Raw genomic sequence first — 21208 nt, 5'->3', positions numbered from 1 at the left:
AATAGAATTAGATCAGAATTAAATTCCTAGCATATACAAAATTACATCTCATCTCATCTCATTATCTCTAGCCGCTTTATCCTGTTCTCCAGGGTTGCAGGCAAGCTGGAGCCTATCTCAGTAAAACATTTCTGAAAAATGTCAAGTTGTGAATTTACTGTGATAAATGTGTCCTTGTTTAAAGTTGTACCACATTTAAACAGTCTTTATTTTAATTTGCTTTTACTTTCAGCTGCAGATGTTACCACAACCTTTGTTTGTGTGTGTGGTTAACTGATAATAATTTGGTAAAGAGAGTATCTTTGATGAGGTTTTAGAAACTTACTGTATGACAGTTGTATGTTTTTGTAAAGCCTTTCATTGACTCTGTATTACTGTGCTGCATCTCTAAGAGCACAGTGATAGAGAGCAGAATCTGAGAGCTTTAGACCTCTGATAGTAAGTTCAGTGGAGTCTCTGGTTGTTTTTGACTCGAATCGACGATCAGTAGGAGTGCTCTGGTAGGTGTTTGACCTTGCGCCTTTATACAGTAAAAACTGTGGTGTGCTGTTCGGATATTGTTTGTACCAGTAAAGCAAAATGTTCTCACTGCTTGACTCAAATGAACATTTCAGAGTAACAGTGTCTGTTTCTTTCCTGACAATGGCGTCTTCATCTGTCGACCAAATTTTATCAGCGAAACTGCCTGTTGTAAAGAGGAACATAAAGAAATAAATCTATGAAGTATTTTTGTAAAGAAACCAAAAACAACCATTTCAAGAATGTATGCTTAAAACATGGGTATTAAGGAATACAGTTAATGATCTGATGACCGTTAATTACCTGTAGTGACAGTGAGAATCAGTGGGATGTATCTCACTATGTACAGGAAGTTGTATAGTTGAGCCATTTCTGAACACAGCTCTGTGAGGATCCTGTATAATAGTGCTTGCTGTATGTGCTGAACTTTACACATGAGGGAAAACATTTCTAGAAGGCCACACCCAGGAAGTTCTGCTGTTGGAGCATAACTTTGTACAGATCATCACTTCACAGTATCAGTCACAGTGAACTAAATCACCAATACAACACAGAACAATCCCACTGTTGCTGATCAACTCACTGCATCCAACTTCACCTCTTAAACATTATTGTAGACACTTCACATAATGTAAGATTTACAATAAACAGAGTCCAAATATTTCAGTTTAGTTTTCCACTGTGTGCATTATTGTGGTATAACAGCACGGCCTGTTGTGTGTTATTCCTCACGTCATGCTTACGGTTTTGGAATGGGATGTTCAACAAACTCATCAGACTGGCCAGGTCTCCTATATTACAGTGTCATATATAATCACATACAGACCCAGTCTACCATAGAAGCAATATAAGCAGCCGTTCACCAATGAAAATAAATTTATAGAGAAAACAAATAGTGTTAGCTTAAAGTTTAGAGGCATCTATGATCTAATAATGATGCTCTCAATTTTATAAAATTAAACTTTGCCTTAGGATGTAGCACAAGCGAATATTTTTGCCTCGAGCCCCAAGAAAAAGTTGTCAATAATTATTTAGGTTTTCAGTCCAGTGATCAGAATATTTTTAAAGAAATTTGGCTGCTGGCTCATCCAAGTGTAATACTTCATTGAAATGTGCTTTGAGTTGTTTATTTGTATGTTGGTCACATTTGGCTTGTGTTTCTAAACTTATACTTTTGTAATGTCAGGGTTCAAAGCTCACACAGCTGCAGTCACGTGACCGCACCATTCGCTATGACTTAGTGTTCCGACAAATCACAACAAAGGAAGGAGGACAAGGACAGAGACTGAAGATCTTAATTCATTTACTTAAAGAAAATAGAAATATTTACTAAATGAATGTATGGTGTGAGTAAGGCAATTAATCAGTAGTGTTAGACAGTGCAAGCATGTGATGATAGTGGAGTGAAGAGCTGTAACATGAAAGAAAAACCAAATACAAAACAAAGCCATAACAAATATCCAAACCCAAGCCAGCAGGTGATGAGCTCCAAGCCCCCGCCATTTCCCAAAGGCTCCTCCTTTTAAAGGAGATCCCAGGTGTTTCCGTAATGAGCTCCTCAGCCACAACTCCAAGCATCACAACGGCAGTGCTGAGAGTCTCCCAGCCTCCAATCCAGTGTCACTAACCTGATCCAGTGTTCAGTGCAGCTCAGGTTTCTCTGCACTGACCGCAAATCTTTCACCTTTTACTAAACATTTCCGGGGAGAGGGATGTTAATGAGCTCAGCTTATTTTTGCAGGCTTTGCTCTGGTAGAGCTGGACATGTTTCATGGTCAAATGTTAGAAATATCGAGCCTTTTGCATGGAACCCCCCCCAACACACACACACACCAAGCCGATGTCTCTCTTCAAAAGGATCCAGCTGTTGGGGGCGGAGTCTAGCTGTGTTTATGTAACCAAGGGTTGCAGAATGTGTAGAATAACCAATACATTTCCAGTTCATTGTTGTTTTAATAATAAATTAAGCAGATTTAAAATGGATACAGACAAATATTTACAGAACAGTATATGCATAAAACATTTACATAAATAGACCTAAAATACTTACCTTTTCTAAGCTAGAAATGGACAAAAAAATTATGTTGGAGCGCCCTCTACAGGGTACATGTAGAGAGGAAGTGTAAAAACGAAACTTAAGGAGAGCGCTTTAGAGAGACAAAAACAAAGAAATCCACGAGTAAACCGCTGGTGAATTCTGTGAAAGAAAGATTGGTAAACGAAAGTTTAGAAAGATATCTGTGATACAATTTGAGTTGTAGACATTTGGAAACGTTTTTTGTTCAACCATAAGCTGAATTTATTTTGGAAGAGAAGACGTTTGCCGTTGTGTGAGTGCTGTTCCTAGGCCGTACAGCCAGCCTCTCCAGTGTGTCGTATCGAACCTAGTTAGATTACTTGAATTGTTTGAAGAACGAAGATTTCCGAACAAGGAGTAAGAAAGTGTAAAATATTTTGAGAACTGTATGTTTCAAAGTCTCCCTACTGACTGGTTTATTGCTGAACGTGGACAACGACGACGGAACAAGATGGCGAGCCACCCACCCAAGAACAAAGACAAGTCTCCATGCGGCGGATTCCACTGAATCACCCCCCACTACTTGGATAAGTACAAATCTTGGGAAAGTAAACAGAGACTACCAGTTGAAAGACTAAGAATTTACCCATAGCAGACAAACTGATTTTAGGCTTTAATTTCTTTTTTTTTTGACTACGGAGGTGTAAATTTGCTTAGGCTGTACGAGATTGTTAACGTGAGTTTTGATTTGTAACCACGCAAGGGTTAGGACTGTGTGTATTTTGAATGTGTATTTTGAATGTATGTTGAGTTCATGTTAAACAAAGACTGAACTAAGTTGAAGCTTAAGAAAACTAATTAATTAGAGTACTTATTAGATTAACCTATTTTAGAGTTAGAATATTAGCTGAAAAACTTTAGGAACTAAAAGAAAGACATTTTATTTCCTGTACAAAATAAGGATACTAGAACCAAAACCAGTTTAAACTAAATAACATTAACATAGATATAAATAGGACACAAATAGGAAACCAATAGGGTTTTAATAAGGAGTTTATTTGAATTTTTGTATTTGTATGCTTCAAGGATTCTATTGTCTGTGTTGTTTCTTGTTTGTTATGTATTTTTCCATCTCTTAACTTCGTATATGTCTAAATATAATTTCTTAAGTAAAATTTTGAAACTTACCTGCGTTTGACTGCCTCCTGAAAAACCACCTAGAACTCTTCTGATCGGCCCAAATTGAGACACAGGTTACATTTACCTTTCTGGAGTTTAATATTTGGAAGTGGTTTATTTAAAGCTATTGACTGCAGTAACTTATCGCTTCTCGGCCTTTTGGCTAAGATCAAGTGTAGTATCTGTTTGTATCAGTTTAACATCTGATATGTTCTCTAAATGAGGCCGATGTATTAAACAGATTTTTAGAACAGGGAGCTGGAATAAGGGCTTGCTCTTTCTGCTCCATGCATCAACTTGGTATTGCAGTATCTCCAGGAATGGTGCCCTTGTTTAAAAACTAAAAAAAGGCTGGCTTTTTTCTTTAATAGAGTAATTTGATGTTTGTGTTTTCTATATAAGATTAGCAAATGTATGTTTGATAGTAGAGAGCTAGCATTGGGGTTTGCTTTTTCTATTCTGTGTGATATTATAGTAGTTCTAGAAAGAATTACTTTATTCAAAAAGAAAAAAAAAAGAATTTCTTTAAAAAAAGATTTTTTTTGTTGTTGTTGTTGTTTGGTCTAACTCTTCCCCATTTTCTGGTTTTCTTCATGTTTAACAAGCAACTGGACTGTTAGTCTGCAGTAATACTTTTTCATGAGACAGATCACATAACATCTACCTTCTGCTTTCTTTCTTTTTATTTACTTACTGGCTTATTTCTCTGCCTGTGTGCAATGGCTAAGAAAGCTGTAAAGGTGCAAGAGATTGTCCCAGGCCACCTTACCCTAGACCAGCTTTCTGGATCTCCAATAGTGTTTTCACCAACATCACCAAAACACAAACATTCTGGATGTATGCTGTATTAGACAGATGGCTTTCCATAAACAAACAGTGCTTGCATTTCATCCCGGAAAAAAAAAGATCGCAATTTTTGTAATAGTATTGGCTAAAGAAACTTGCAATAAGAAGACTAAAACTGCTAGAAAACATGTACAAGGCCTGGAGCCCAGTGTAAGAGCCGACTATCTGGAGGAAATTGAGCTATTTGCATGGAATTAACCCCCCAAGACAATGTCTCTTTTCAAAAGGATCCAGCTGTTGGGGGTGGAGTATAGCTGTATTTACATTTCTGGATTTTAATATTTGGAAGTGGTATATTTAAAGCCCCTGACTTTAGGGCATACCTGTCAACCCTCCCGTTTTTCCCGGGAAATCCCTTATTTTGACTTATTTCCCGCTGTCTTCCCGTTTTTTTATTTTCCCGAAAATATCCCGTATTTTCACAATATAAAAAAGTCGGTAGGTCCAGAATTCATGACGCGCCTCTGACAGGAGTTTACAGCAGGAAGTCGGGCCATGAATTCCCGTCCCCGCCCTCTCAGGCATCAGTAATTACATAACTCCGTCCGGAGGCGAGGCTGAACAAGTGATTAGGTCTGAGGTGAAGATGGCGATGCTAATAGCTAAGAAAAACATTAGCCGCTCTTTCTTTGATGATTTCAACAAGTGCGTGGCTGGAATGTTCCCAGACTCTTCCATCGCAAAGAAATTTTCCATGGGGAAAACGAAAGCCTCCCAAATAATCAAAGGGAAGCTACACATGTTTACATTAAGTATGACCTGGCTAAGACCTCATAAATAGCCTAGTGTAAACTAATTGGTGTATTAACTGTTTTATCCACTCATTGTCTATTTTATTTTCTATCTGAAACTTACCCATTTTAAATCACTCTTGGTTTAATATCTTATATTATATTACTCTTTATCACTCTATCACTCTATCTATCTATCTATCTATCTATCTATCTATCTATCTATCTATCTAGTGTTCCGAGGCCATGACTATGGTAAAACCATAAATTGCAATGGAATTGAATTTATTGACTGGTTATATAATGACCTTTCTTATTTTAACATAAGATACGTATTTTAGCCCTTAATTTGGGAAATAACTGGTACCACTGAAAGCAAATAAAAATAAATGTATAGTTTATTCACAAATGCACTCTATAAACCATAAGCATATTGAGTTTGGGTCTTGGCTATCACCAACATGCACCAGAGTACAGGAAATCACAAATACTAGATAGAAAATTGCCCCCCATTCAACTACACACCCACTTTTGGTGAAGGGTATGACTTTCCGAAATTTTCCCTTATTTTGAGTTAAAAATCTGGGAAATATCCCTTTTTTTCAAACCTCAAAGTTGACAGGTATGCTTTAGGGTAGTATCTGTTTTTATTAATTTACTAAAAAAAAACATCGAGTTGTTTTCGGTCCTGTGTGTGCCTGCCACCACAGGAAACCCAACAACCAGTGAAGTAGAGTAATAGTCAGGAAAGTATAGTAGTGAATAACTTGTTGCTGTTGTTGCCTGACCTTTTGTACAACATAAGGAAACAGGATCATAACTACAGTATAACAGTAAATAAATAAAACAAGAGAGTCTGGCTATGATGTAATAAAATTCTACAACCCAGAAGCAGATTGGAGCTCCGCTTTTAGGCAGTGCCTCAATCTATATATTAACACTTAAAACTAATCCTATGCCATTCTTGAGGTCCCAAGGCATTTAAAAACAAAAAGTGAGGCCATGGTTCTGTGTATCTCCTTTAATAAGTACCTTGCTCAAGGGCACTTCAGCCCGAGACCAGCCCATGTTAACCTAACTACTGTACATGTCTTTGAACTTTAGGGGAAACCAGAGCACCCAGAGGAAACCCATGCTGACACAGGGAGAACATGCAAACTCCACACAGAAAGGCCCCCGGGCTCAAACCCAGAACCTTCTTGCTGTGAGGCAACAGTGCTAACCACTACACCACCATGCCACCCAAGTTAATACATTTTTAAAGCCTCCCCATCAGGGAATCGAGCCCCAGTCTTCCATGTGACAGGCGAAGATACTGTCCACTATACTAATGAGGATGACACAGTGGCCCTCATTTATCATTCTAACGTAGAAACCAGTGCAGATCAAAGTGTAGAAATCACCGTATGACAGACAGAGAGAGAGAGAGAGAGAGAGAGTAAATGCGTGTGTCCAGTAGCTGAATGAACCTATTTTAATTATGAGTCTCCTGAACCCAAAGTCTGCTATCTTCACAAATCTCATATCTCAATATGGGAACACAGATTCTTCCACACATCCACTGGCAGCATCATGTGCCTCTTCATCACTGGCTGAGGTGGTGGGATCAGGCAAAGGAGATCTTGTGGCTAATACCACAGAATATCATCCCTCATAGTCCATAAGAAATGGTTTTGGCCTGAACGGCTCATAGTTTTGGCAAAGGTCCAATCCTTTTCATTCACACCTTAAATTATTCCTGGATACACATAGCCGTCATATTTTACAACACACTGACATCCTCTGAGTTTTTCTGTGATTTCAGTGACCAGAGCAAAGGTTGCTTTTGCACCCATTACAGATTTCTGCACACCCATGTTTGCAGCTCTCTTGGATGTGGTGTGCACTTGCAGTCATGTGGAGCTGACCAGAAGCAGCTGAGTTCTTGTCAGTTGATGTACCCTGGGGTGCTGGTGAACATCTGTTTCAGTAGGAAAGACTGTATGTTTGTGTTGCTATACATATTATCCATGTGTCAACAGCATAGAACTGAAATTTGCCTGGTGAATCTTCATGGTTCCACAGACAGTGTCCAGCTGTTGGGGAATTAATTAATTGGCCTCACTCTCAAAGCTACACTGCTGCCTCCCCACTGTTTCTTATCTGGGATTTGCGCTCTCACAAGGGGAAAGAAAACTGTCTGAGGACAGACAGCAAATTCTCTGTGAGCTCAAACCTCCCAGCACCCAGACAGGCATGCTAAGGTTCTTCGGTCTGGTCAACTACAGCAAACAGTGGATTCCTGACTGCACCATACAGTGGTGCTTGAAAGTTTGTGAACCCTTTAGAATTTTCTCTATTTCTGCATAAATATGACCTAAAACATCATCAGATTTTCAGATTGTGTGTGTGTATGTTCAGTGCTTCCAACGAGTTAAATGCAGAGAAGGAATTTCGTTGTGCTTGAGTGTACATGGGACAAAAAGAAAGGCTTCTTCTTCTACCCACAAATGTATTCATTCCACTTGAAAAGTGTTCAGCAAACCAGTTATCGGATTTGGGACACTACGACATCCTGAACTATTGAGCATTTGGGACTTCTAATACACTGGAGTGATGCTAAAGGCTGACAAAAGCACAGATGCTTCCCAATATTTCAGGGCAGGTTTCGTGCTGGAATGTTATGGGAAATTCCCGATAAAGTAAAATACCTTTATTATGATGAAGGTAAGCATAAACGTGGACTTATAAGAGTAATAAACAAGCCAAAGCCTAGAGCTCGCATATTTTATGGTGTTTAGCCGAGTTTAGCGCATCCAAAGTTAAATATCCAGATATCCACAGCTGCCATGATGTCACGTAAAAGTGATCAGGATGCTGTGACCTTCTCATTCTGTTCACTTTTGCTTTGTTTGTTAAACAACATAATCTAACAGATTTGCCAAGGCAATGGGGAAAAATTCAAGTAGGAACCCTGCGTCCTGGGATGCATTAAAATTCCGAACATGCATTTTTTGTGCATAAAAATGCATGACTTCTGCATTAGCACAGTCTGGTAGGCCTAAATTGTAAGTGTCGTGGTGATGGTGCAGCATGTCACTAAGCATATTGATTGATTAATTAAGCATAGCAGGGCCACTACACTATGATGCTTTAGGGGAAACCCATCTCATCTCATTATCTCTAGCCGCTTTATCCTGTCCTACAAGGTCGCAGGCAAGCTGGAGCCTATCCCAGTTGACTACGGGCGAAAGGCGGGGTACACCCTGGACAAGTTGCCAGGTCATCACAGGGCTGACACATAGACAACCATTCACACACACATTCACACCTACAGTCAATTTAGCATCACCAGTTAACCTAACCTGCATGTTTTTGGACTGTGGGGGAAACCGGAGCACCCGGAGGAAACCCACGCGGACACGGGGAGAACATGCAAACTCCACACAGAAAGGCCCTCGCCGGCCACGGGGCTCGAACCCAGACCTTCTTGCTGTGAGGCGACAGTGCTAACCACTACACCACCATGCTGCCCGGGGAAACCCGTGTGTGTGTGTGTGTGTGTGTATATATGTGTGTGTGTTCTTACCAGCAAATACTTTTGTTCCATATTTTGTTGCTCTTTTTTGTATTTTTTGGGGTTTTGTGTTCGAATAGAGTTTCTATTTCATCCTTGGTTGGTTCAGTAAGACAGTCTGCCATTTTTTTCTTCTTTAGGGTTTTTGCTGGTTTGGCACCACTGACTGGGCTGGAGTGTGGGGTAGGAGATGTTATGGGGAAAATGAATTCTTTTTGCCATTTTTGTTTCTTTTAAATACTTGATAACAAAGTGATATATCTGACTTGACGTGCTCCACCATTTTGTTTCCCTCTACAATATGAGCTGATATCCTAGCAGGGCTTTCCCCAGAAAAAAATATCAGAGCAGTTTTACTGATGCAGAGTCCAGACAAACACGACAGAAGCTTAACAATAATACCAACAAAACCTGCAATTTAACTAACGTGACTAATGTGTGAAACAAGATGTGCCATTTTCAGCACTGACATGACATGGTTGGTCTAATAAATAAACACAATCTTATTCAACAACAACAACAACAAAGTGCCCACAAACAATGGATATATTTGTTGGTCCATTTTGGGTATTGGGGATGAATTAAGAAGTATTTAAAGAAATAAAAACAAGAAAGGTGATTTTACATTTTTATAAAGATTATTTAAGCACAATCAGCACAGAAATTCAAATATACTCTACATCAAAGACTGGAAATTGAAACAGGGAAATTTACTTGAACAAGCTAAATAGCGCCCCCTCCTGACAAAAAAGAAAAACAATTCACTTTTCTCATATGAAGGAGTTTTTGTACAGTGTAGCTGGGTTTCCTGTTACTGTGGGCTGCATGGCGCAGTAGTACAGTGAGGAGTCTGATACTGAAGCAGAGGAGAGCTCCAAAACTACTTTCCTTTCAGTTTTATAAAGTTTGATGGATAGTCCTGGATGAGGATTAGTAAAAACCTCTGTAGATTTTTGAATCATCAGAAGAAACTCTGGTCCTGACTGAGGTTTTTGTCGATACCAGTATAGATAGAGAGCTGATTCATCATATGTGCAGCTCAGTGTGGTTTTGCTGCCTTCAGTTGAAGTTATGATTGTTTGGTCTGGTTTCATGTGTTCATCAACAGCCTCTGCTGAAAACACATTGTAATATACTTTAATAACCACTCAATAGTACTAATTTAAGAACAGTAAAATGGTACATATTTGTATATAGTATGCCATGTTTAATATAGACTTATTGATATTAATTACAGTTGTTGTAACAGCTGGATAAGTAACGGTTTTCCTGAGTGTCAGTTTGGATCTCTCTTGTATAAATGGCAGATTTGTCTCTGTGTCTGTATCGTTACCTCCTACATCTACATTCAACATTTCAAATAAACCTTTTGTTATGAAAATAAAATTACCTAAAATAATACTAAATGACTTACCAACATTGATAACAACCATGAAAACAGAGAGGAAGAGTAACATGGTTGTTCTGAGTGTGTCTCTTGCAGTAGATATGAATGGGAGTGTTGTCTCTGTGAAACTGTGTAAACTGTATCTTACACATCTCGCTCCACCCACTGAGGATTAGATGGAGTCCTACAGATTGTGTTATCAGTCCCTTAACTTACAATACTGTAAACTCAAACCTCATTTAATCTGATATTGCTTATGTGGTGCAACAAATCCATTAAAGAAAGTAATTAATTAAAATCCCGATAATGTAGTTAATGATGCTTTGTGTTGTTAATTGTGTTTATGTTGACTTTGCTGAATTTGATAATATTACACTGTTCGTTAATATAAGGTTTTCTGAGCACATCCCTTAATTTATTCATTTATCTTCAGTAAGTGCTTTATCCTGGTCTGACTGCTGTGGATCTGGAGCCTAACACTACGTGTGAGGAATTCACCCAGGAAAGGACACCACTCTGGTGTGTGTGACACCACTTTGTATGTGACACCACTTTGGCCTCTGATCAGGGCTGTGTCTCCCTGCCTGTATTGCTTGACCTTAGTGCAGCCTTTGACACCACTGATCATACCATTCTCCTTGATAGACGAGAACATGTTATTTCAAGGGAACAGCCCTCTCCTGGCTCAGGTCTTATTAAACTGATCATTATTAGTTTGTTGATGTAAATGGTGATTTTTCTATGCACACTAAGATAAATTTTGGTGTTCCACAAGGTTCTGTCTGAGGCCCACTGCTTTTTTCTTTGTTATGCTGATGACACACAGTTGTATGTTTCTGCAAATCCAGATGAGAGACACCAGTTTAATAAAATTGAGGAATGTGTGAAGGAAATTAGATACTGGATGCTTATTACCTTCCTTCTCCTTAAGAAACCAAGCCTTTATTTGTCACACATACACTCAAGGACAGACTTAAGCACACAGTGAAATTTAACCTCTGGATTTAACCCATCTGATGCAGTTAACACACACAAGTGAGCAATGAGCACACACACAGAGCAGTGGGCAGCCATGCTACAGCACCCAGGGAGCAGTTGGGCATCAGGTGTCTTGCTCAACTGCACTTCAGCCAAACCTCATGGCCACCCCATGTTAACCGAAAGACTGTATGTCTTTGAACTGTGGGGGACACTGGAGCACCTGGAGGAAACCCATGCAAACACAGGGAGAATATGCAGATTCCACACAGAAAGGCCCTCGTCAGCCGCTGGGCTCAAACCCAGAACCTTCTTACTATGAGGGGACAGTGTTAACCACTACACTGCCCTGCCACCCTGAACTCTGACAAGACAGATGTACTTGTACTAGGACCCAGTGGCGGCTCTTGAATTTTTTTTCAGGGGGGGCAATTTTCCCCCGTTATGTCTACACAGACCATAAATGTCCACAGGACTGAAGTAAATTGACGTAGGTAGCAAATCAATTGGCCGAACTTGTTTTTGCCTGATAAATTCAGATATCAATATAGACAATATCTCTTCTCTCCACTAGGTGGCAACACTGAACAAGTTAAAGGTGGCACACTAAGGTAGCCTAGTAAACTAGACCCACTCACCTAGCGGCCAAAAATATTTTTGCCTACGAGTGGCAAATATTCACATTTAGTCTGGCTTGCCAGGCTAAAACTAAGGAAGATTCATTGTGAAGCCTTCAAAGCAAAACATTTGGCATCACAATCAATTAATATTACATTACTCATTTATTTTTCTCATATTTTTCCAGTATTCTATAATAAGTAGACACAAATTCTTAATTATAAACATATTCTAATGTCTTCATTCTAAAGAATGCAATTAAAGTGGCAGGATATAAATCCAAAACAAGTGTTTATTTAAGTTTTGAAAAAGATGAAGAAAAGCATAACCATCAAACAAACATGTGCAGCTTAATTATCTCATCTCATCTCATTATCTCTAGCCGCTTTATCCTTCTACAGGGTCGCAGGCAAGCTGGAGCCTATCCCAGCTGACTATGGGCAAAAGGCAGGGTACACCCTGGACAAGTTGCCAGGTCATCACAGGGCTGACACATAGACACAGACAACCATTCACACTCACGGTTAATTTAGAGTCACCAGTTAACCTAACCTGCATGTCTTTGGGGGAAACCGGAGCACCTGGAGGAAACCCACGCAGACAACATGCAAACTCCACACAGAAAGGCCCTCGCCGGCCCCAGGGCTTGAACGCAGGACCTTCTTGCTGTGAAGCAACAGCGCTAACCACTACACCACCGTGCCACCCTGGCTTAATTATGTGTTTTTTTATATGGAATTGCACCATTTTAACAACAAATAATTCTAAATAAATTCTGCAGGTGGGCGGCACGGTGGTGTAGTGGTTAGCGCTGTCGCCTCACAGCAAGAAGGTCCTGGGTTCGAGCCCCGGGGCCGGCGAGGGCCTTTCTGTGTGGAGTTTGCATGTTCTCCCCGTGTCCGCGTGGGTTTCCTCCGGGTGCTCCGGTTTCCCCCACAGTCCAAAGACATGCAGGTTAGGTTAACTGGTGACTCTAAATTGACCGTAGGTGTGAGTGTGAATGGTTGTCTGTGTCTATGTGTCAGCCCTGTGATGACCTGGCGACTTGTCCAGGGTGTACCCCGCCTTTCGCCCGTAGTCAGCTGGGATAGGCTCCAGCTTGCCTGCGACCCTGTAGAAGGATAAAGCGGCTAGAGATAATGAGATGAGAAATTCTGCAGGTTTTTTTTCCCAAGAATTCCTCCAGAAAGCCATGCCTTAAAAGGAAATTTAAAGTATTACAAGCATGTCAATGAACACAAAAGGCTTTAGTTATTTAGCTACACACAAGGTTACACAAGGTTTTGTAGTCAGTGCCACGTGGCTTAACAAGTTGGAAAAAAGGTAAGGTGCTGCTGGCTCCAATGAACACATACTGTACAATATATAAAAACTGAAAATATGCTTAATTTACACCAAGTCAGAGAGAACTTGAGGCTACTGAAATATTCCAAGCATAGCAATGTTAAACTGCCATTGGTAAAACAAAAACATGGCAATGTTAAATTGCCATTGGTAACACACACACACACACACACAAAAAAAAAACCTTTTGCCTAGTAAATTCAAATATCAGATATCACTGTACCGTCTGCTGTGCTACTTCCAGGGTGGAAGGGAACGCAAGGGTAGCAAAAAAGAGCATTGACTACATCACAGCCAGCTAGCCAAGTTTTCCGGTGGCACCAGTTCTTGTTAAAACCTCTTGAGTAGGTCTTCTCCCCCTTCGTAGACACTTGCTTGATGTTTAAATTCGGTCTAGGAGGTCCTAGCTGTTTGATTGCCGTTTTCTCCTCATTGGCACGACGACTAAAGGGAACTTCTTTCAGAGCCGCTATCGTATTGTTGCACTCAACACTCACCATCTTCTTCATAGAATGTTCACACATTTCCCGCGCAAGTTGCGTTTTCCAGCCCAAAATTATGTTCAAAACCCGCCAAAATGCACTTAAAACCGCCCAATCTGGCAACACTTGTGCGGCGCAACAGGCGTATGACGTAAGCACGCTGCTTGTGCGAGCACATAAAACCTAATAGAAAATGCATTGGGAGCATGATTTTCGAAAAAAACGTACGTACCATTAGTGTCAATGGGAGATTTTGGGGCAAATCTGAACCTGACAGAAATCGCACCAAAAGGGCGTGGCTACACCAGGCGCGACCTTAGCCTGATTGGACAATGACATTACTGTTGCCGTGGTAGTAGGAGTAGATTAAAAAAAATCTCCCTCCCTGTTTGGGAGTGCGTCGCCCAAATCGCCCCTATTAATGAGCCGCCAGTGCTAGGACCACATGCAGCTAGAAATAGGTTTTCTGATTACATAGTAACTCCTGGTGCAGCATGATGGTGTAATGGTTAGCACTGTCACCTCACAGCAAGAAGGTCCTGAGTTCAAGCCCAGTGGCCGACGAGGGTCTTTCTGTGTGGAGTTTGCATGTTCTCCCTGTGTCTGTGTGGGTTTCCTCTGGGTGCTCCAATTTCCCACACAGTCCAAAGACATGCAGGTTAGGCTAATTGGTGACTCTAAATTAACCATAGGTGTGAGTGTGAATGGTTATTTGTCTCTATGTATTAGCCCTGAGATGACCTGGCGACTTCTCCAGGGTGTACCCTGCCTCTCGCCCATAGTCAGCTGGGATAGACTCCAGCTTGCCTGTGACCCTGTACAGGATAAGCGGCTACAGATAATGGATGGATGGATAGTAACTCTGGATCACGGGCGCAGATAGAGGGGGGGACGGGGGGGATTCGTCCCACCCAGATTTAAATTCACCTCGTTCGGTCCCCCCCACTTATAGGGAGGAAAACATGTCTATGCTGTCTTTCTTTGCATAAGGCAAACCTCACGGAAAAATCAAAAGACTAATTACCATTCGGTTTATTGAGGTGCACAGCAGTACACACATAGCTGCAACTGCGCAGACTGCACAGGTTGCGAGCTCGAGCTTGGTTGCTATGGTTACCCACAAGTTTGACAGGCATATCGGGGACAGCTCCTCCTAGTTCAGGACCCCAACACGGCATGATGAAGGGTGCCAAAAGGCAGAAAACGATTGTATCGTTTTTTCAAAAAAAAAAAAAACGACTGTAAGTAAACTGTGCCTTACTTTATCATATCACCTTGCAATTTTTTGATAGTCTGTTCAAAGTAATGTCGTAGTGAAAGTAAAATCGTACGGAGTAGAGATGCCTTTCTGGTAGCCTCCTTCTTTCGGTGGTAGCCTGTAGATACAGTGCTCAGAAGGCAGTTTTAATGTTTAATCTGGCGTTCCCTGCCATAATTTCAGCGAGCATATTGTTTCATAAGGAAACTTTGCGAAGAGTTGTTGACTGACTGCCGCTCACGCAACACACAGGCATAGTTAGAAAGTCAGGATGCACTGGTTTACACTTTACACACACACACGTAGCCCAGCCTCTCGCTATGTTTAACATTTTTCTGGCCATTTTGAGCATTTAATCGACCCCACAAATGTGATGCTCCAGAAACTCAATCTGCTCAAAGGAAGGTCAGTTTTATAGCTTCTCTAAAGAGCTCAACTGTTTTCAGCTGTGCTAACATGATTGTACAAGGGTTTTCTAATCATCCATTAGCCTTCTGAGGCAATGAGCAAACACATTGTACCATTAGAACACTGGAGTGAGAGTTGCTGGAAATGGGCCTCTATACACCTATGGAGATATTGCACCAAAAACCAGACATTTGCAGCTAGAATAGTCATTTACCACATTAGCAATGTATAGAGTGGATTTCTGATTAGTTTAAAGTGATCTTCATTGAAAAGAACACTGCTTTTCTTTCAAAAATAAGGACATTTCAAAGTGACCCCAAACCTTTGAACGGTAATGTGTGTGTGTGTGTGTATATATATATATATATATATATATATATATATATATATATATATATATATATATACAGTTGAACTCAAAATTATTAGCCCCCCTTAAATTTTGGAACATTTTCCCAAATATCCTCCAAATGTTTAAAGCATTGATAAAAATTGATATACACAAACAATCACCAGTACTATTCAGATGTTTGTGGTGCATTTTGGAATATGAAATTAGTTTTAGGCTGTCTTTATATGAAATATGGTAAAAATGAGTTGGTCAAAAATATTAGCCCCCATGTGGATTCTTGCTTTTAAAACACAGTTAATTAACCAATCAGCTTTTAAACAACACCTGTGCAATCAATTGGCTTCCTAGCAACACCTGTAGTCAATTGGCTCCATTCAACAGTTTAAAAGGACTCCAAGGAACAGGGCATTTGAATGAATGAGGAGGATTACTATTTGTCACAATGCCGAAGACTAAAGAAATAAGTCTTGAACTCCGACAAAAGATTGTGGAGGCTCATGACAAGGGCCAAGGCTACACTGCCATTTCGAAGAGGTTTACAGTCTCCAGAACTGCAGTTCGGTGCATCATTGCCAAGTACAAGGAGACAAATTCGGTCAAGAACAAACCTGGTCGTGGACGCAAGTGTAAGATCTCAAGAACTCTGGAAAGAAAAATTGTCAGAGATGTCCGTAAAGAGCCCCGTACATCTGCAAAGGAAATTGTTGCTGACCTGGCCTCTTCTGGAGTTTGTGTGTCAAGGCACACTGTTGTGAGGGCTCTTCATCGGAATGGGCTTCGGGGCTATCGTCCCAGAAGAACCCCCTTACTAAAACATCGTCACATCAAAGCCCGACTAAAGTTTGCCCGTGAGTACTTGAATAAGAAAGATGAGTTTTGGAAGTCTGTGCTTTGGTCAGATGAGACGAAATTGGAGCTGTTTGGGCATATGGACATTGCCTATGTATGGCGAAGAAAGGGAGAGGCCTTCAACCCTGTGAACACAGTTCCCACAGTTAAACATGGTGGTGGCAGCATCATGCTGTGGGGCTGTTTTGCAGCCTCAGGTACAGGCAGTCTGGTTCGGGTGCATGGCACCATGAAAAAGGAAGATTACCTAAAAATACTGAAGGAAAACATGCAGAAGTCTGCTCTGACTTTGCGCTTAGGTCGTCGTTGGGTCTTCCAGCAAGATAACGACCCAAAGCATACATCTAAAATAGTCCAGCAATACTTCAAGGATACCAAGACCAACGTCATACAGTGGCCTGCACAGAGCCCAGATCTCAATCCAATAGAAAACCTGTGGCAAGTGCTGAAAAAGAACGTCCATGCACGAAAACCATCCAATTTGGGCCAGTTGGAACAGTTTGCAATGGAGGAATGGGCCAAAATTCCTCAGGAGACCTGTGCCAACCTAGTGAAAAACTATTCCAAGAGGTTGTTGTCAGTTGTGGGTCAAAAAGGGTACACAATTGACTACTAATGGTCAGGGGGCTAATAATTTTGAACATCTCACTTTTGCTGTTTTTGGTTGAAACTCAGTGTGATAATAAGATATCGTAATGAAACTTGTTGGACAATGTCTTCATAGTGCATTTATTTCAAGAATAAAAACATTTGTTGTCAATGGTCATTTTCATGGAGAAATCAAGAATTATGTTCAATTCCACAAGGGGGGCTAATAATTTTGAGTTCAACTGTATATATATATATACACACACATTATATATATATATAAACACACACACAAAATATATATATATATATATATATATATATATATATATATATATATATATATATACACAAAATGGAATCATTTGCTGACAGCTCAGTCCCCCCCAGTTCAAAAATCCTATCTGCTCTGGATGGCCTTTCTGTTTCTTAACGTGCAGCAGTAAAAGACCTCAGTGTGATCATTGACTCCAGTCTTTCATTTGAAACTCATACAGACAACATTACGGGGATAGCTTTCTTTCATCTCAGGAATATTAAAAGCCGATGTAAAAAGTGTACACACCCCATTAAAATGATAGGTTTCTCTGATGTAAAAAAAAACACCACAATAAACAATTTCAAAACATTTCCCACCTTTAATGTGACCTATAACCTGTACAATTCAATTGTACAACAAACAAATCTGTTAGGGGGAAAACATAAAGAAATAAAAAATGTACAATAAGCTGGTTGCATAAGTGTGCACACCCTTAAACTAATACTTTGTTGAAGCACCTTTTGATTTAATTATGGTATTCAGTATATAGCCTAGTGGCCAGTGTTATTAATTAGCAGTTCTAAACACCGCCGAGTGGCCAGTCGGCATAGAGTGTGGATACATAAAGAAACCCATCGAGTTGTTTTCTGATGGTTTCGGTCCTGTGTGTTTCTGCCACCACAGGAAACCCAACAACTAGTGAAGTGAGTAGTGAAGTGTGAATGCCTAAGGCCTAATGGATGTGCAGAGGTCTTCTAACAGAGCCAGATGTGTCATTGCCAAGATCTGACTACTGGCAAGACTCTTCTTTAAATAGTTTAGATGCTTATTCATTCATCTTTCACATATTTGTATCTGAAGAATCAAACTTACATTGTCTTGCAAAAGTATTCATCTCCCTTCGTATTTGTCCTGTTTTGTCACATTACAATCTGGAATTAAAATGGATTTTTGGGGGGTTAGTACCATTTGATTTACACAACATGCCTCCCACTTTAAAGGTGAAAACTGTTCTTTTATTGTGACACAAACAATAATTAAGATGAAAAAACAAACATCTAGAGTAGAGGCACATGATCTGCTTTGGTTTCTACGTTAGATTGATAAATGAGATGATAATATTTAGGATTGTGATATTTAAATGAGAATGGTTTTCACCCACCACATTTATCAATGCCCAATCATTCTTACACTGTGGTTGGCAAGATACAAACGTTTCATGAATCACATGTGAACCCTGTCATACGGTGATTTCTACACGTTGATCTGTGCTGGTTTCTACATTAGATTGATAAATGAAACAACTGATGTCATTCTTGTTAGTAGAGTGGACAGTATCTCTGCCAATCACATGGAAGACCGGGGTTCGATTCCCTGACGGAGAGACTTTAAAAATGTATTAATGTGGGTGGTTCTAGTTGTTAACCCCACAGTTCAAAGTCATGCAGTTAGGGTAATATGTGCTGGTCTTGGGTACCCTAGTGGCCAAAAATATTTTTGCCTACGAGTGGGTCTAGCCTCGGACCATATCAACAACACACCCCGGGCATCAAATCTTGCCTGCCAATCACAACGCAAGGTTTTTGTTTGGATTCTTTGGGCGGGCTTTTGCAGGAGTGACGACAAGGCTGCGCGACGCTGGAGAACAGCGCTCGTTTGACTCCGCTTTGGAATCAGTTTTAGAAGAATTAGACTTGGAGTTTTTGTTGAAACATGAGCAGGAAGAGGCTCTCCACTCATTCCTTTTCAAGAAGGACGTTTTCGCTGTTTTGCCGACCGGCTATGGCAAAAGTCTGATCTACCAGCTGGCTCCGTTTTCTGTCGCTCTGACTACGTCACAGTCAGTGTTGCGCTGATTTGTCAGAGCGTTGGCCTATATGCACAGAGACAGTTTGAAAGACAACGGGTTGTTCCTACCCACACCCTTTGGAAATGTCTACGACCGAGACCAGACTAAATATTCACATTTAGTCTGGCTTGCCAGGCTAGGTCTTGGGCTGAAGTGCCCTGGAGTAACGTACTTACTTGCTTTTAAATGCCTTGAGACCTCAAGTATGGCATAGGAATAGGTCATACACACCGCCTAGTGGCCAGTGTTAGTAATTACCAGTCATACACACCGCCTAGTGCCCAGTGTTAGTAATTACCAGTCATACACACTGCCTAGTGGTCAGTGTTAGGGGTCATCCATAATTTTCATCATTATCACGAGCGTACAAACCGTACGTGGGGGGGAGGGGGTTAATGACCAGGCATACACTTTTTTAAAAATGAAAAAATGATGATCCGTCAATGTGCGAATCGGTGGCCGCCATGTTAAAAATTTTGCGCCACATCGGTGTTGCCAGCTAGCTCTACACGCTTTCTTTCTTCAATACAACAACAATGGCTGACCCAGATTTTGACCGCATTTACAAATTTGTGAATAGCAGAAATACCGCTATTCACAAGACTCGTTCAAATGAGTACGAGCAGTTTTTAAACATTTATTGTTTTCTGCATTCATCTGAGAGGAGGCAGTTAGGGCAGGACAGGCTGCTTGGAAAGAATCAAAAATGAACGTTTCAAAGCCAAAAGGCAACAGCTCCCCTTAAAAAGACAGTTCCTAATTTTCAATGATCAGACCCTCCAGGATGTTACGATTTGCAAATTCAACCAATCCCCGCGAATTCAGGGTGGTGTTGCGGTCCAATCACCGCAACTTTCCCGCAAATTTGACCAATCGTTGGCGTCGTCTTGAGGTGACGTTGACAAACTACCTTCCGCCTTACTTCCAGTGTTGCCAGATTGGGCGGTTTCCCTCCCAGTTGGGGGGGGTTTCAAGTGCATTTTGGCAGGTTTTGAACATATTTTGGGCTGGAAAATGTCAGCAGTATCTGGCAACACTGCTTACTTCCGTGTTTCCGTTCAAGAGAAGCAGCATGTGCGAGTCAGTGTTTATGTAGGCTTAAATTCTGTTACTGAAAGTGTGTTATGTTTACAGTGAAGGACTGTGCGCACTTTACATTATTTTTTTTACTTAATACAAGAAATTAATGGATGCCAACATTTTTACCAAAATAGTATTTTATTTTCCATTGTTTAGGCAGCTTCAGCATCATACTGTGAGATTCTATTCAAATTGTTTTTCTTCTTTATGAAGCCTGAGCCATTTATTTTATTAGTTTATAATTATTGTTTAATTTAGTCTTCAGGAGAGACTGCCTGCACACAGTACTAGTATTAATAGTTTTTTTTTCTTACATGAAAGCTGAGGCATTTATATTATATTTTAAGGTAACTTCATGTTGTGCTGTGAGGTTCTATGCACTTTAACTTTTGAACCAACAGGTGCATTTGGATAAGTAAAGCCTATTTTTCTGCATTTTTGTAGTCCTGGTAATCTTTTATATTGGTAAAGTTGTTTACAGGACCATTTCTCAGTGTCTTTGTTTTTTTAATCAATAGTTTTTCAGTAATAACTTAATATTTAACACATCATTCAATTTTAATCACAAAAACAGAAAATCGCAACAATTTCTCGCAACTTTCACTTCCTCCCGCAATGTAATCGCAACAAAAACCTAAAAAACACCGCAACTTTCATCGCAATTTTTTGGAAAAACCCCCACAACATCAGACATTTTAGCCTGCAGCAATCACAAAAAAGGCCCGCGAAATCCTGGGGGGACTGAAAAATGAATCGCCTGCTTTCCATGAAAACTTCTGGACCCGTCTTGTGTCTTCTTTTCTTCTCTTGTGAATCTTTGTATTGTCCTGTTATCCGATTTTAATAAAAAGTAATACAAGACATGGTTTTATTTTGAATTCCTATTCCACGTAGATCCATCATCATTT

General features: G+C 40.3%; 2 non-coding genes and 1 gene segment (V, D, J or C); 2 read left to right on the top strand and 1 right to left on the bottom strand.

Moving 5' to 3' along the window:
- Window positions 1-371: 371 nt before the first annotated feature.
- On the bottom strand, window positions 372-889 carry LOC132884427 (T cell receptor alpha variable 14/delta variable 4-like). The segment is given in 2 exon segments: window positions 372-685; window positions 823-889. Coding segments are annotated over 2 exon segments (381 nt in total).
- Window positions 890-2165: 1276 nt separating this feature from the next.
- On the top strand, window positions 2166-2279 carry LOC132896489 (U5 spliceosomal RNA). The gene has a single exon (XR_009656063.1). It is a non-coding gene; the product is annotated as a U5 spliceosomal RNA (small nuclear RNA).
- A 1579-nt stretch (window positions 2280-3858) lies between these two features.
- Window positions 3859-4049, top strand: LOC132897146 (U2 spliceosomal RNA). The gene has a single exon (XR_009656253.1). It is a non-coding gene; the product is annotated as a U2 spliceosomal RNA (small nuclear RNA).
- Window positions 4050-21208: the final 17159 nt, after the last annotated feature.

Source organism: Neoarius graeffei, chromosome 1, assembly GCF_027579695.1.
Source record: "Neoarius graeffei isolate fNeoGra1 chromosome 1, fNeoGra1.pri, whole genome shotgun sequence".
NCBI lineage: Eukaryota > Metazoa > Chordata > Actinopteri > Siluriformes > Ariidae > Neoarius > Neoarius graeffei.
Note: the sequence above shows the minus strand (reverse complement) of the source record. Positions and strands in the feature narration are given on the sequence as shown.